Source organism: Manis pentadactyla, chromosome 3, assembly GCF_030020395.1.
Source record: "Manis pentadactyla isolate mManPen7 chromosome 3, mManPen7.hap1, whole genome shotgun sequence".
Taxonomy (NCBI): Eukaryota; Metazoa; Chordata; class Mammalia; order Pholidota; family Manidae; genus Manis; species Manis pentadactyla.
The window spans coordinates 101,439,216-101,454,771 of NC_080021.1; the positions used below are offsets into that span (position 1 = coordinate 101,439,216).

Sequence of the window (15,556 nt, forward strand, 5' to 3'; positions counted from 1 at the left end):
GGAAAACAAGCAAGGGTACTGCTTACAGCTGCTCTGTTCTCCTGTGTCCACATGTCCCCTCTGCCCTGACCCTGTGTCCCTCCTGCACAATGGGAGCACTGAGCTCATTCATTCTTTGTGTGTGACCATCAACCTTCAGTACAGAGGTCAAAGCACTCTGGGCATTCATCCCACAAAATAGGCTTTGGAGGTCCCGGGCTCTGCTGAAACCCAGCTATAAAATAGCACTAGGGAGAGACTTCATTGTCAAACCAAGATGCTAGAATAGCAATTGCAATTTACTAGTATTAGACAATCCCAGCTCTATGGCTTCTTCAGTTGTACCAATAAATCAGTCTGAGCTGCCCTGTCTAGCATGGAGGCACTAACCACATGTACCTTCTGAGCACTTGAAATGTGGCCAGTCTGAATTGGGATGTGCTGCAGGCATTAAATGTACACCAGATTTTGAAGAAAACACTTTTAAAAAGATGCAAAATATCCATTCATCATTTTCATATTGATTACTCATTAACTATACTTAGCTAAATAAAATATATTATTACATTACTTATATCTGTGCCTTTTTATTTCTAATGTGGCTATTAGAAAATTTTAAATTATACATGTGGCTCAAATTATACTTCTACTGGCCAACACTGAGTTAGAAAATTTAAATATTCTTTACTCCTTAGCATATCCTAAGCAAATACTATATTTCATTGTCTTATTTATCCCTAAAATTAAAAACAAAGTAACTTAGAATAAATGTTAATATCTTTACAATCTACACATGATAGACATGCCCAAGAGCTTTCTTTCTGTTTCTTTATGATTTACTCAAACCCATGATTTACTCAACTGTAAAATAAATTAAAAGTTGCTTTACGGCCTGGGGGGGAGGGTGCCTAAATCCTGCTCCACTCTGACCACCTCACCAGCACTGGAATCACCTTCAGAAGCATCAAGTTTGAAAGTGAATCACACACACACATGCACGCACACCTGTGCTATATATGAGTCTCCCACCAAAAATCTGTAGAGACTAAAGAATAACAGTCCATGTCTATACTGGAGGTTATTTTAATCATCAAAACTAACTGCTTAAGTAAGGACTTGGGTCTCTTATCAAATTTCATAGTGTCCTACACTGTGTTTTCTAAACTGGTTTCCCTAGTGTTAAAGACAGTGTTTTACTTTGAAATCTTAGGAAACACGCTTGCATTTCAGTTTCCCCATTTTGAGAGTATGTCTGAGTTCTTGCTCTTTGTATAAAATAAAGGAAATCTTATACTAAACAGGATTCTCCTTCAGGCATTTTTATCCCTTTGAAGACACTGGTTATTACCATTAATGTCATTCCCTTTAAATATCAGTGTGGAGTTAATTTACCAATTGCCATCATCCTCTTGTATTAAAAGCATACCATTTAGTGAAAAGGAATGCCGCCTTTGGAAAATCATTTTTTCCTACTTCTAGCTTCTAGAGTGTGTGCTCTGAGTTGTTATCAAGGGAAGTGAGGGGGCTGCTTTGTCTTGTTTGTGGACCCTTCAACACTTCCCCTTTTGTTTGTACAACCTTGACAGAAGGAAACATGTTTATTGCCTGACACTCGATATGAGCTCTTAATAAATCCTTGTTGGGTGAATAAGTAAATGAGAGAGAAGAGCTGTGGGATTACCTTTTTCTTCTCAGCAACTTTGCTGCTCAGAGTTCTCTTCTCCCCCTGCTTGGGAGGTAGCAAACAGGTATGACCAGAAAATGAACAGAATTACCACAAATAGATCAACTCTCTAGTTTTTTATATGTCAGGAATCCTCAAAAATCCCACTCCTTGTCATGTCACATTTTACCTGCCATACTCCCAGGCCAGTTAGTTACACAAGAAGCAGGGGCTTGGGGCCTCTCATCTGTCTTCTTTTTACCAACTGAGTGTCTCGGCCTGCAAGGGCAGCTTGGCCTGCCAGGCCCTCGGGGTGGTCACCTGGAGCCCTGGTATCCCATCTGATGAGGCCAATGGCCCATATATTTTCTCGTTTCACAGGGCCATCCAGATGGCTTCCAAAGTGACTTCATAAAATGTCCTGGGCCAGCAGGACTTTTGTTAGCATGCAATGGAAAAGGCTTTAAACCAACCATGGCTTTGAAAGCCCTACAGTTACCAGGCTGGCATTTGCTGTCTGTTGATCTGTTCCTGACTCTTTTATGTACCTTCTGGGTGTGGAGCAAGTCTTGCATCCTGCGCTTGCCCAGGCCTCGTCTGCAAGTGCCAAGCTTTCACTGTAGGAAATATGAGAGCTATTCAGTCTGGAGAGACCAAAAGGGGCGTCCCTATGTCCCTGCTCCCAGCTATCTCTCCTCGTGGGGTGTACTGTGGTAAAGATCACGTGCAATAATATATGTTCAACTTTGCAATATCTAAAGTGTGAAAGACTGTACTTTAATTAAGGTGTCAGTTAAGAGATGGCAAAACCAAGGACCAGAGCAGAAACATGATTTTCTTGAGGTCCCAGAGAGGAAATATTTTGACTTAAACTGAATCTAGTCTTTTCTTCTAAATAATCTACCTATCATAAGTATGTGCTGGGAAAGGCCTTACTATAAAAAGAACTGATTTATGCTACAAAGGCATCTGTTTTATTGTGAACTCTTTGAGCTGCACCCTGACAGGCAAGGACCAGATTTGACAGGGATCCTGCGGGCAGGAGAAACTCTCCTGTGTTTCAGCTAACAGCATCTTCTTGAGGATAGATAGTCTGCCTTTCCACTTGTATTCATGGTCATAGCGATTCATTCCAAATGGTTGCCATGAAACTTGCATTTCTGCATATATTCATTCATATCTTTATTCATACATTCATACTAGTAATAGCTAACATTTATGATGGTGTGCCAAGACCTTATAGGCTCTAACTTATTTACTTCTCACAACAATCATATAGGTCCTATGATTGTCTGCATTTTACACATGAGCAAACTAAGGCTCCAAAAGTCATACCTGGCAATCGGCAGAGCTAGGGTTTGAACCCAGGTAGTTGGAAGTATGACTAAGACAGGTTAAGGTGCCTTGCACATCTCCTTTTCATTAACCTAATAAGTAGTCCTATAGTTCCCAAATTCTTTTCCACAACTCACAGATGCCTTGAAAGGGGTTGTTTGAAAAAGAATAAAGTTGTTTCCGGTTTGCACCCAACTGAGTTCAGTGGTTCAGTAAATGCTTTACAGCCACTCTTTGCAAAGGAATCTGATGCATGCATCATAAAAACAGAACTATTTCTTGTTTTATTGGCTTTTATGGTAAAAATTCACAGCACTGTAAAACCATGGAATGCCTTAAAGGCTCCTGGCTTCTCAGGTGGGATCATCCTTCCTGTCTCGGAGACCTCCAGATTAGAAACTGTATCAAACCTTTCTCAGGAAAACATTTTGATGTCAAGAAACATTGCCTTGAATTTAATCTAAACGTGTCATGCTTCAGCTCCAGCAGGTTTCCTCTTATTTAAGCCTCCATTAAGATAAAGTATAGCCTGTCATTAACTGGTGAATAATCTTGTGTATATTTAATGTGTTTGAAAGTAATTGTCAAGCCCTCTGCCATTGTCCCTGCTCAGAATATTCCATTCTTAAGTCCTTACTAATTTTTAATTTACAGAGCTCTTAAAAAGGGAGATTCCAGTTTTTTATTAGCATCCATATATCAAGTAGGTGGAACACAATGGACATTTCAGGCACCATTTTCCATGGAGTCCTGGAAAAGTTTCAAACAGGTTTAGCACAATTCTAAGTGGCTTTAACAGTTTCATATATACTGTATGATAATTGGTCTAAAGAACTAGAGAGCCTTTGGGTGCCCTCTTTTGATTCTTTCTTTTGCTATCTATATTGTCTGTAATTTTAGAATTTTTATATCTTACATCTGTGTCTAATGTGTTTCCAGTATTTCAGTGTGGTAGAGAAGGCTAATTCTTGAATTAACGGTAGCTACATATGGCACTTACCGGGGGCACACAAGACCTGGACTCTAAGGACATAATTCTTATGTTAATTTCAAATGCTCACTCTTTGTAGGCTCAGTTTCCATTTCACTGTAAGTGTCCTTTCATAAATGGCCTGATCCTTTCAGAAGACTTCCTTTAGAAAACTATGCCACAAATCAGAATATCATTCCTTCAAAAAAAGTAAGTGAAATGCAATAAATGACACAATGTCATTGTGGCAGAAATAGGGGAGGTTCAGAGAGATAAAAAGCACCTTCTCTGGGATGGTAGCTAATTGTAAATGGAGAGCGATACTAAATGCAATACTATCATATTATTCTGAAAACCCTACTTAGCACTCAAAACAGTTGCTGGGTTGTTAAGTTAAACTTTGTAAAAGTTAGTACTCCATTCTTTCTAGAGAGGTTCATTTCAATCCACTCTTCATGGACCTCAGTTCCTCAAAAATTAAAAAAAAGAACTACTGTATGATCCAGTAATTCCACTTCTGGGTATTTATCCAAAATATACAAAATCACTAACTTGAAAAATTATATACACCCCCATGTTCACTGCAGCATTATTTATAATAGCCAAGATATGTAAGCAACCTCAATTTCCATTAGCAGATGGATAAATGAATTGTAGTGTATGTATATAGACACCCACACAATGGAATACCACTTGGCCATAAAAAAGGAAATACTGCTATTAGCAACAACTTGGATAGAACTTAGGGGCATTGTGCTAAGTGAAATGTCAGACAAATGCTGCATGATCTCACTTATATTTGGAATCTAAAACAAACTCATAAAAAAGAGACTAGATTTGTCATTACCAGAGGCAGGGGTGGGGATGGGAAATTGGAAGAAGGTGGTCAAAAGGTACAAAAGTCCAGTTATAAGATCAGTAAATCCTGGAGATATAATGTACAGCATGAGGACTATAGTTAACCCTGTTATATGGTATATTTGAAAGTTGCTAAGATAGAAAATTCTAAAAGTTCTCATCACAAGGAAAAAAAAATCTTTTTTGGTCACTATATGAGTGGATGTTAAATAAACTTATTGTGGTAATCATTTTGCATATATGTGTCAGGTCATTATGCTTTCTACCTTAAACTTACACAGTGCTGTATGCCAAACTATATCTCAATAAATAATAAAAAAGATGAACCTCCAACCAAGCCATGTCCTCTCCCCACCCTGTCCTTCTTCTCCTCTCCCTCCTCCTTCCTTCACTTTCTTCTGATGATGCAGCTTCTCCAGAACACACTCCATGTAGAGACTTGGTCTGATCTCATGTGGCCCTAGCCAGGTGCTCACTGCAAATTTAGCAGCAGGCATTGGCAAGTAGGAATCACAAGAATCTGAAAATGAAGAGAATTTTTACCAGCCTCATTCACTGGAGGCAGTGCAGAGAATTAAGAAGGTTGGGGTATTAAAAACTGAATAAAAAAAGACATTCAAAAAGTGCATAGAGATGATGAATTATAAAATTCTTTCCTTTACCTGCATAGGAAAAATGACTCAATCAGTGTCTCTTTTTTCTCCCTTTTTCTGCCCCCTTTCTCTGCAAACATCATTTGTTATGGTCAAATTCCTGAGGCTGGTATCATGGCTTGCCAGGAGGTCAGTCAGAAGTATATCCATCAGCTTAGGGACTCTTTGAAATTGCGGTATATATATATATATATATATATATATATATATATATATATATATATATATATATATATATATATATATATATATAAAAGGAAGAATAAGTAGTGTGCCCAAGTGAGTCCAGCCAAGAGCCAAAGCTATGCTAAGCCCGTGTATCACTGAGAAGACAATGCCATGACATGGGGAGGCCAGCTGCCGCTCTGTCTGTTTCTAGGTAATGTCAAGTGTGGCCAACACCCAAGAGACAGTGCATGCTCAGGTGTCCTCTTTGCAAATGCCTTAATTTTCACACTCATGAACATTTTGCCCACCCTGTTTTGCCACTTCCAGTTAATCTTATGCATATTTATGTGCCAATTATGCAAATCCCAAGATAAAAATGCATTAAGCACCCATGATTTAGACTGGTTAAGTCTATTACATGGCATAATGAAATTACTGCACGATATCCAATTTACCTCAACACTTGCTTTAAAATGTCAGTAACTTATTAAGTAACTATAACACACCAAAATTTAGCTGTTGAAGGCTTCCTTTGTCCAAGCCATCATGATATCATGAAATCAGAAACTTCAAGCTAAATCTTTTCTAAAGTGGGAGAATATTCCAGAATAGGCTTAATGAGGCATACGGTGGATCAAAGTTTAAGAATGACAATACCCTGTCATTGATTAAAGTCTTTAGGTAAGTTTTTAAAAATCACTGGGTATTCCAACAACACAGGACATAGCATGTAGGAACTAAAGCAGAGTCTCATCAATGGGATCCCCTTTTGCCATCCTACATAGTCAGGTCTTGTTCCCTGAGTCATAATGATACTGTAATTTGAATCTCCAATATGGAAATATCAATTTCTAGAGTCAGAAATAAAGAGATTGAAAAAGAATTCACAGAAGCAATTTAAAACACACACACACACACACACACACACACACACACATACACACACACACACACACACACACCTACACCTTGAAATCTAAAACTTAAAAGGTTTGAATGATAGTCAATCTGCTATGCAGAGATTTTATGTTTGAACTTTGGCAGGACCGAAAACCCCATAGTTTTGATGTTTATTAGATGATGGTTAAGGAACAAGGAATGATGTGAATTAAATTGATAAACATAATATAGGAGTAGTGTGACCCACTGACATCCATTTCTCTCTCCCCCTATGAGAGCATGCCATTTTAATGGGTCCACATAATTTATGCAGTGCCTGATCTGGACTCATTTGCATACAGAACTCCCTCCAAGTCTATGAGAGTTGTACTTGTGTAAGGTTATGAGCTCAGATCCATTGATCTGATGGGAGCCTCAGAGTGTCTAAGGCAATACCAGGATAGAGTGTCTGAGGCAGCAGTATCAAAAGTGGAGCAAATGAACAGATTCTAATGCCACCCCTGAAAGCATTCACATCCATCCTATTAATAAAGGGAAACTAGGAATTCAGTGCCATTTGCCATTTTCTTTGCAGTGGTAGAGGATGTAAGAAAGGATACCTGCTATATCCACACCACCTCAGATTGAGATATGCTTCCTGCAATCATCACAACTTTAGCTACATGCTCAGTAAAAGCCCAGGGGCCACAGAGGGACTCTTGCAGGAGATCAGCCAGCCAACCCAGCGGCCAACATGAGAACCTTTGGTAGCAAACTCTCACTTGGGATGACCCTTCTAATGAATGACTATCAGATGCCCGGCAAACCCAATAGAAAGACTGGGAATTCTCTCAAAGGATGGGGTACTTTCATGCGTAAAACCCTAGTTCTAACATTCTCTTAAAACACCATGGTCATGCTCATTAACTAGCAGGAAAAAAAATGTTCAATGACAAGAGTTTAATAGAAACACTAAATGGAACATCAAAGGGATGAGGTAAATCAAAGACTTACTCTACTGTCTTTAACCATGCTCTGTGGGTATAGAGTCAATTTCTCCGATTTTTTGTAAGTTTCTACATAAGAAAAGTAAAATTCCTAGCTTTATTTAGAATTTCTGTCCCACCCATTTAGAGTTATATGTGGATATAGCAGATAGCAAATAGACTCATCGTCTGAACTCTTAGTGGGAAGCCCATCTTCAAGGCTTCCCTCTCTCAAGTGCAAAAGCCGACTCCAGCCAAGGAGAACAAGTTCCCAGAGCTTCCAGAAGACTGCAGGCAGCTCCCCATGAGCGTCTGTAAATGTTATAGGACCAAGTTCAAGATGTCAGGGCTAGTCCAGCACTCTGGACTCTTCTTCTGCAGGGCTGGTGGTTCTCTGAGAACACACTACCTTTCAGAATGCACTAACCTACTTTCCACAGAGGACTCACTGACCCTCTTGCTCTGAAGAAGAGGAGGAAGAAAGAGGATATTTCCAGCAGGGGCTGGGCATGCTCTGCTTTAAATGTGTTACGCCTGCTGAACAAGCAATGCAGCCTGAGAAACTGGTACTTCCTACAACGAACAGCTCCGAGGTTGCACAGCCTCCAAAGAAGAGTGATTGGAAATCCTGCTAAAATATGGCTGTCTAATCAACCGAGAGGAGAACTCATTTACTATGATTCCTATTGTCCACACTGGCAGATGGCTCTCCTCACTGCTTTCCCTTCCTGCGGATCGGGCTGCCTTTGAGGCAAGCCTGTTCTTTGAGATATCCAGTTACATTCGCCAGCCTAGTTCTCAAACAAGACAAAAGCTCAGTGAGCCTCCTATTCACAGAGCCTCCTAGTACCTCAGCTGCCTTTTCTGTACCTCCGAGCAGAACCAAAAGAAAGCAAGATTCACTCTCCTTACCTTCGTCCTCATTGGAGACAGGAGCCCTTCCATTTTGGCGGAATCCTCATGCCAGTTTCTCTCTTCTCCAAGTTACTCCCTCTGCGTGCTGTCCTTAAGCATCCCACATGAAAAGAGCCATGTCGGGAGTCGCCCGTCCCTCCCCTCTCCCTGATGGCGCCAGGGCACCGCCACCCTGTCTAACTTGAAATCCCAGTGCCTGAAAATCGCTGTTCGTGGAGAAGCCTGATCCTCTCCGTGCCTTCTTCCCTCCCTTGCTTTCCTCTCTCCCGCGCTCTCTCCTCCCTCCCTCTCTTTCCATAATCTGCCTACAGCTCTCCGTGCACCATGCTCACTTGACAAATAACGCCTGTCTTAGGTACCACATTTGAGCCAAGAAAAGTGATCTGAGCCAAACCACAGGGCGGCTCACCCAAGACAGGAGGCGAGGGAGGCTGAGTTTTGCGGGGCATCCCGGGCTCCCCAGGCTCAGCTCTGCAGTTGCTCTCTCTAGAGCCCACGGCTGAAGGCACTGCTTTAAGATATTCATCAGTTCCTCTTCTAAGAAACGGACTCCCCCCCACCGCCTGCCCTTATTGCCCCAATAGCACAAGTTCCAGTTGTTACCGTTACTCAGCTGGTTTTCTGGTCTGTGTACAGAAAACTTAAAAAGAAATCTCACTATTTGTATAGCTGTAAATACCCATTTGTTTAGGCCAGTGTTGCCATAACATCTGCATAGTTAACTGGATTTTTCTGCTGTCTGAACTGATGTTTAGAAGCATATAAGCAGAGCTTCCTCTTAATAAAAGTTTCAAAAACAGATTTATAGACTCAGTTCCTGAACAGCAGAGCATTAAATAATAAGTGTGTATGCTGCCCAGACTCCAAATAAACCAGGATTGACTATTTCATTCAGCATTGCTGGTTACTTATAAAAAGCAGACAATGAAATATGGCAAAGACCTGGGTCAGGTCATGCTGAAGTTGAAACGATGAGATTCTCCTGAACTTTCTTACGCCTGAGGAAATCTATATGTAGAAATAATTAAACATTTCTACCTAAATCATGACTCCTGAATTGTAGCAAAGAACATCTATGTCATTACAAAGACATTCACATCATAAACATGACACACACACACACACACACGCACGCACACACACACACGCACACACACACATGAACTCACCAAGGATATTTAAGGCTGATGGCCCTGTCCCTTGTTCTTCAGATATAACCTGTCCCTGTATCTTTCTGCTACATTTACGCCTGACTCCCAGGACATCTCCAAGATGGAGTGATCCACGCAGTGTCCTCCAGACAGTGTCACAAGCTGGTCGCTCTTCATTCATGTTCTTACCCCTTGATAAACCATTTTCTTCTCTCATTCATACACCTGAATTCCACAGAACTTAGCATCATCACCAGTTGTATTACCTACCTTGTTTCATCTCCTTGGCTAGATCCTATTTCTTTATTCTTAAACTTTTCTACAACTTAGGTGTATGTCTCCAACTTCATTCTCACTTAATCAGATGCTGACATCCTTTGACCAGAGTCTGAACATCCTGACAAACCTCTGCAGTCCCAATATACTGAGTGCAACATCTGTCCTTACATAAAAGATCCTTGCTATTTCTGGGGCCTCTGGACATTGGTCTTGGCTTAAACGTGATTTTTCTTAGTATCCTAGTGTTTGGGGTCCCTTATATTTTGTTTTATTCATTTAGTCATTCAATAAATAGATATAATGCATCTACTATGTGCTGGGACCTATTGTAGTTTCAGATGATATCATGTAGAGCAGGGTAGAGAAAGCCTTTCTCCCCAAGTTCTTACACTTTCTAGCAGCTTTGATACAAAACCCAACCAACTCATCAACCCTTCCGCCTGTCATTTCATTTTTTATGTCAACCTCTACCTATGTTTGTGTTTCTATATAGGGCTGTCAACCCTCTCATGAGACTTGCCCTCCCACTACAGCTCCACTCTCTTTAAGGACCCTTTTCCTAACTGGACACCTGTTAAGAAATTTCTCTGAGGCAACTAAAAACTAATTTGTTCCACAAGAATTCCATTCCTTCACCCCCATTTTTAATTCTATTCCATCTCTGGCTTTCCTAACCCTTCCTCTAACTCCCTCAAGGCTCTGTTTCTGAGTGTGGGAGAGGAAATTACTCTTGTTTTTTTCAAGGCAAAGATACCATTCCCCATCTATCCCACTTATTAGTGATGGACATTAAAACAGGCTTGCTATCTTGCTCATTGCTGAGACATTACTCATTTCATTAGCTTCCATCCTGTTTGATTCCTTATGACTTGAACAAGGTATATCCATTACTTGTTTTTTACTTCTGAAAGTCTTTTCTGCAGCATTCTATTCTGGTCTTTCTACCATCCTAATCCCAGAGACCCTCTCATCAGAATTACCAATCAGGATCACTTCTCTGAGTTTTCTCCTTGACCTTTGTTGTCTTTGGCCAACTGATCAACCCCTGCTTCTGGTTAATCTTCTTGACCCTAAACCTCCCGAAGAGTTGAAGTGGTCAATCAGCCTGGGACTGTGTTAAGGTTAAAAAAAAAAAAATCAGACTGATTCCATGTTGAAGACTGGTTGGTTTCTGACAAACTCTAAGCATAGTTTTCAGAACCAGAACAGCTTTCCTGGGCAGAGGAAGAGCCTATAGGAAGGAATTCTGAATATCCTACATTATCACACTGCATAAGGAAAGTGTAACTTTTCTGCTTGTTCACACTCCAGTCTCTCAAACTCCAAAGTCCAGGGTAACTAAACCAAACCCTTGGGAACTGGTAGGACCCCAAACCAAATTAGAATCTTGAGATGCTTCTGCTGCTGATGATAAAGATGAAGATGATGACAGCTACTAAGCACTTGCACAAGGCACTTCACTAAGTGATTTTCATGCATTAGCTCATGCAAGCCCTTCAGCTACCTTGTGAGGGAGGGACTACTCTTAAAGGCTATTTCATAGAGGCTTCAGCTAAGTAATTTGCCCACACAGTGGATGACACTTAGTGCAATGACACCTCAGCTAGAGAGAACATCACTTCCTTCTCTTGCACCAAGGTATATGGAGTTAAATGCACTTCTAACAGTCTGTTCTTTATTAGTCAAGGGCTGCAAATGAAGCATTTGAAAGTGTATTCTTTTAGCTCATTATGCAACTTTTAGTGCCTCATTCATTTATTGGTTACAGAAACCAGTATTCATTGGCCATTCACTTGAAGCCAGTTACCATGTAAGACACTTATCAAGCATTTGTCTTCTGTTTAGGAAAGACAAACAGTTACTTATTAAATGGAACTTGCCAAATTATTACCTATCATTTCCAAGTCCTTTAAATACCAACTACTCCATCTCTGATGTTGGAAGTAGTTGCATTTATTTGGGGAGGGAGGAAGCAGGAGCAGAGGTGGTAGTGGTAGTGGGATTTAGAAAATATTCTAATCTGGGCAGGAGGTGTGCAATGTCAGTGAATAATAATCAGCAGATTGTGAGGCATCCTGATGTTCTTGAGAATGATCAATGTTGCCAAAGTATTCAAAAGGGGGAATGATAATTCATGTTTCTCTATCCTAGGCTTCTTTAAATTGGGGTGTTTCTGCTTGCAACTTCATGTTCCAAGAGAATTCCTTCAGTTTCAAAAAGAGCAGAATTTACAATGTTGGGTTAACTCAACCTTGAAATAAAAGTTAATGAATATTAAGTATATAGAAAGTTGTAAAATAGCAATTAGTTTACACCACAAGGAAAGGGAGTCTTAGCTGAAATCAAACTCAAGGAATTTCTACTGCATGGTGGGGTCTTCTGACCTACAGAGGGAGTATCCCTGGACCAAGGAAACTTGCTTAGCAAATGCCTCATCTTTGGGCCATTCTTCTTTTCCATTTTGATGTTAAAAACAAAAAAGAATTAACTTCATAATGAACCTCTCTAGACCAGGAGCCCTTGGAAATGTTACAAAGATCATTAGATGGGTCACGGTCAGAGGCTCAGATTTCCCGTCTCTCTTCCATTAAACTGCTGACCCTTTCCTACCCACATCTTTGCCAGCTCAAGGCTAATTTCTTTAGGTCACTTGTAGTCTCTGGGGACCACAGCCAGCTGCACAATTAAGGTTCATTATCTGAGGATTGTATTGCCCTGCTTCATAAATGCTTTTCGATTTATTAAGGTAAAAGGATTGTGACCTGATGACCATTTAGGCTTTTTCCTCTGTGACCCATCACTCTTTACTTCTTATTGGGAAACATCCTCATTAAAACTTAGGCTTTTGGAATCTCTTGAATATAAATATGAGCAACTTTTTCCTGACCACATCTCCTCGGGCAAAGGAAACAAAATAAAAAATGAACAACTGGGAGAACATCAATTAAAAAGCTTCTGTACAGCAAAGGACACCATCAGCAGAATGAAAAGGCATCCTACAGTATGGGAGAATATACTTATCAATGATTTATCCAACAAGGGGTTAACATCCAAAATATACAAAGAACTCATGTACCTCAACACCCCAAAACAAATAACCCCATTAAAAAATGGGTGGAGGACCTGAACACTTTTCCAAAGAAGAAATATGGATGACCAACAGGCACATGAAAAGATGCTCCACATTGTTAATCATCAGGGAAATGCAAATAAAAACCACAATGAGATATCACCTCACACCAGTTAGGATGGCCACCTTCCAAAAGACAAGAAACAACAAAAGCCGGTGCAGATGCAGAGAAAGGGGAACCCTCCTACACTGTTGGTGGAAATGTAAATTGGTTCAACTGCTGTGGAAAGCAATATGGAGGTTCCTCAAAAAACTAAAAACAGAAGTACCATTTGACCCAGTCATTCCCACTCCTAGGAATTTACCTGAAGAAAACAAAATCCAATTTGTAAAGACATATGCACCGCTATGCTTACTGCTGCAGAACTTAAAATAGCCAAGATATGGAAGCTAACTAAATGTCCATCAATAGATGAATGGATCAAGAAGATGTGGGGCATATATACAATGGAATATTATTCAGCCGTAAGAAGAAAATATATCCTGCCACTTGCAGCAACATGGATGGAGCTAGAGGGTATTTTGTTCAGTGAAATAAGTCAGGTGGAGAAAGACAAATACAAAATGATTTCCCTCATTTGTGGAGTATAACAACAAAGTGAAAACAGAAGGAACAAAAAAAACAGTAGACTCATAAACACTGAGAAGGGACTAGTCGTTAACAAAGGGGAAGGGTTGGAAGGGTCAGCAGAGAGAGAAGGAGGTTAAGGGGCACTATACTTTGCAATCACAACATAGGTAGGTCACTAGGATGGTAGTACAGCATGGGGAACACAATTAATAACTCTGTTAACATCTTACTATATTATCAGACAGTGACTGCAATGGAGGGGGTGAGCGCTTGATAATATGGGAGAATGCTGAACCACTGTTTTGTGTACTTGAAACCATCATAAGATTGTATATCAATGATACTTAAATAAAAAAAAGACTTAGGTTTTTGGGCGATAAAGGACAGACTGGTCCCAGATATTTTGCCCAACACTAAGGTTGTTACTTAACTATAAATCTCCTTCCTGCTTTCACTCTCCCCTGGCTCTGCCCTTTATCTTCAGCCACATATTTGCTTTGCTTCATAATGTAAATATCAAAACGTATCACAGAGAAAATTTCCACTTAACATGCTCAAGCACTCAATGAGAATTGTGATTTACTATCCAAATGCTTGAATTCATATTTGTATCTGTGTAAGGATGATCATTCTATAAGTTACTGCAATACAAAAATTATATAGTAATTTACATTCTTTCAAAGTGCTTTCACACGTGGTAACTTTTTAAAACCTTACAGTAATCCTGTTAAGCGTGGCAGGTATTTATTTCCATTTTGCAAGGTTGGAGAGGTAAATAGCAAAAATGTACCATTTACTGAGCATCAACTTTGTTGCAATCTTGAGCTAGGTACTTTTAAGGGTCATTTCACTTCATATTCATAAGTATATTATTACTCCCATTTAACAGATAAGGGAACTGAGATTGACAGAATTAATGATTAAGAGAATACAGGTGACATCATTTAGTTTCAATTATTCATACATTTTGCTACTGTGCCATTTGCCATTCAGACTTTGCCAAGTTCTCTCACTTTTTCTGGTACGGCTACATGGCTTGTTTTAGCCAATGGAATGTTAATAAATGTTGTACAAACAGAAGATTGAAAATATCTATGGGAAGGATATAACCCAGGCTAGTGTGCTAACCCTAGGAGGAGGACAGAAGAAGGTACAATCTACACACTTATGAGCAAGCTCAGCCAAGATGAACTGGACCCAGTATAGATCAACAAAACTGCAAACTTCTGAAGGACCAATGCCTCCCATTGCATGGCACCAGGCAGTGAGTCTGTTACACAGCTAACAGATGCAATAACTAATGCAAGATCACAGAGTTCGTAAACAGTTGAACTAGAAGCCCAGATAGATGTCTTCTAATGCCAAATGACAAGTTTCTCCTACTAATCCATAGCTCTGAAAGCATGTAGAAGGATGGGAATACTTTATGATTATTAATGCATTTGCCAGACCTCTGTATCAATATCTGAGCTTCAAGACACATGCACTAGCACTTCTATATTATTGAATATCAAGTATAAGACCAATAACATTTCATCCTCAATTTTTTTTCTTCCGTTATTTTCATTGTAAATTGTGGAAGATGGGAAAAGAATATTGTTAGGTTCTATGTCTTGATTGATCAGTCATCTTGCCTTTACGATCTTTCAGATTCTTTTGCCCATTTTCTAAAGAATAGTGATTGCCTAAAGTAACCCAGCAATCAGTACAACAGTTAATTGGAATCTAGCCCTGGGAAACTTCTTCCTTCAGCAGTTCTTGTCTTTCTGAAAAAGCACCATACAGTAGGAAAAATGAAACAGCTTTTTATCATTTTCGTGCCAACTTTAACTGGAATGGGTTTCTAGCTACCCCTGTGCTTTATGAAAAAGTATAAAGAACAGAATGACATTGCTTTGCACAGTATTTGAAAAGAGGTATTTACATTTCTTTCTTTCTTTTTTTCAAGGTTTTTGGTTTAAGTGCTTTTGTGAAGAGGGAGGAAACCAGCAGCTGCCGTGGCTTCAGATCATTACCCAG

At 39.8% G+C, this 15,556-nt stretch overlaps 1 protein-coding gene across 2 annotated transcripts in view; it reads right to left on the reverse strand.

Annotated features, from left to right (window-relative positions):
• The window catches only part of FRMD4A (FERM domain containing 4A), a 573,879-nt gene that overhangs the window by 418,822 nt on the left and 139,501 nt on the right, over window positions 1-15,556 (reverse strand). Inside the window, exon 1 of one of the 2 annotated variants that reach the window (XM_036908069.2) lies at window positions 8,404-8,539. The exons of the other annotated variant lie outside the window; for it this stretch is intronic. Coding sequence (XP_036763964.2) covers window positions 8,404-8,436 — 33 coding nt within the window. The 5' untranslated portion in view covers window positions 8,437-8,539. Of the gene's footprint in view, window positions 1-8,403; window positions 8,540-15,556 lie in introns of those variants that run through there. 2 annotated transcript variants of the gene reach the window in all.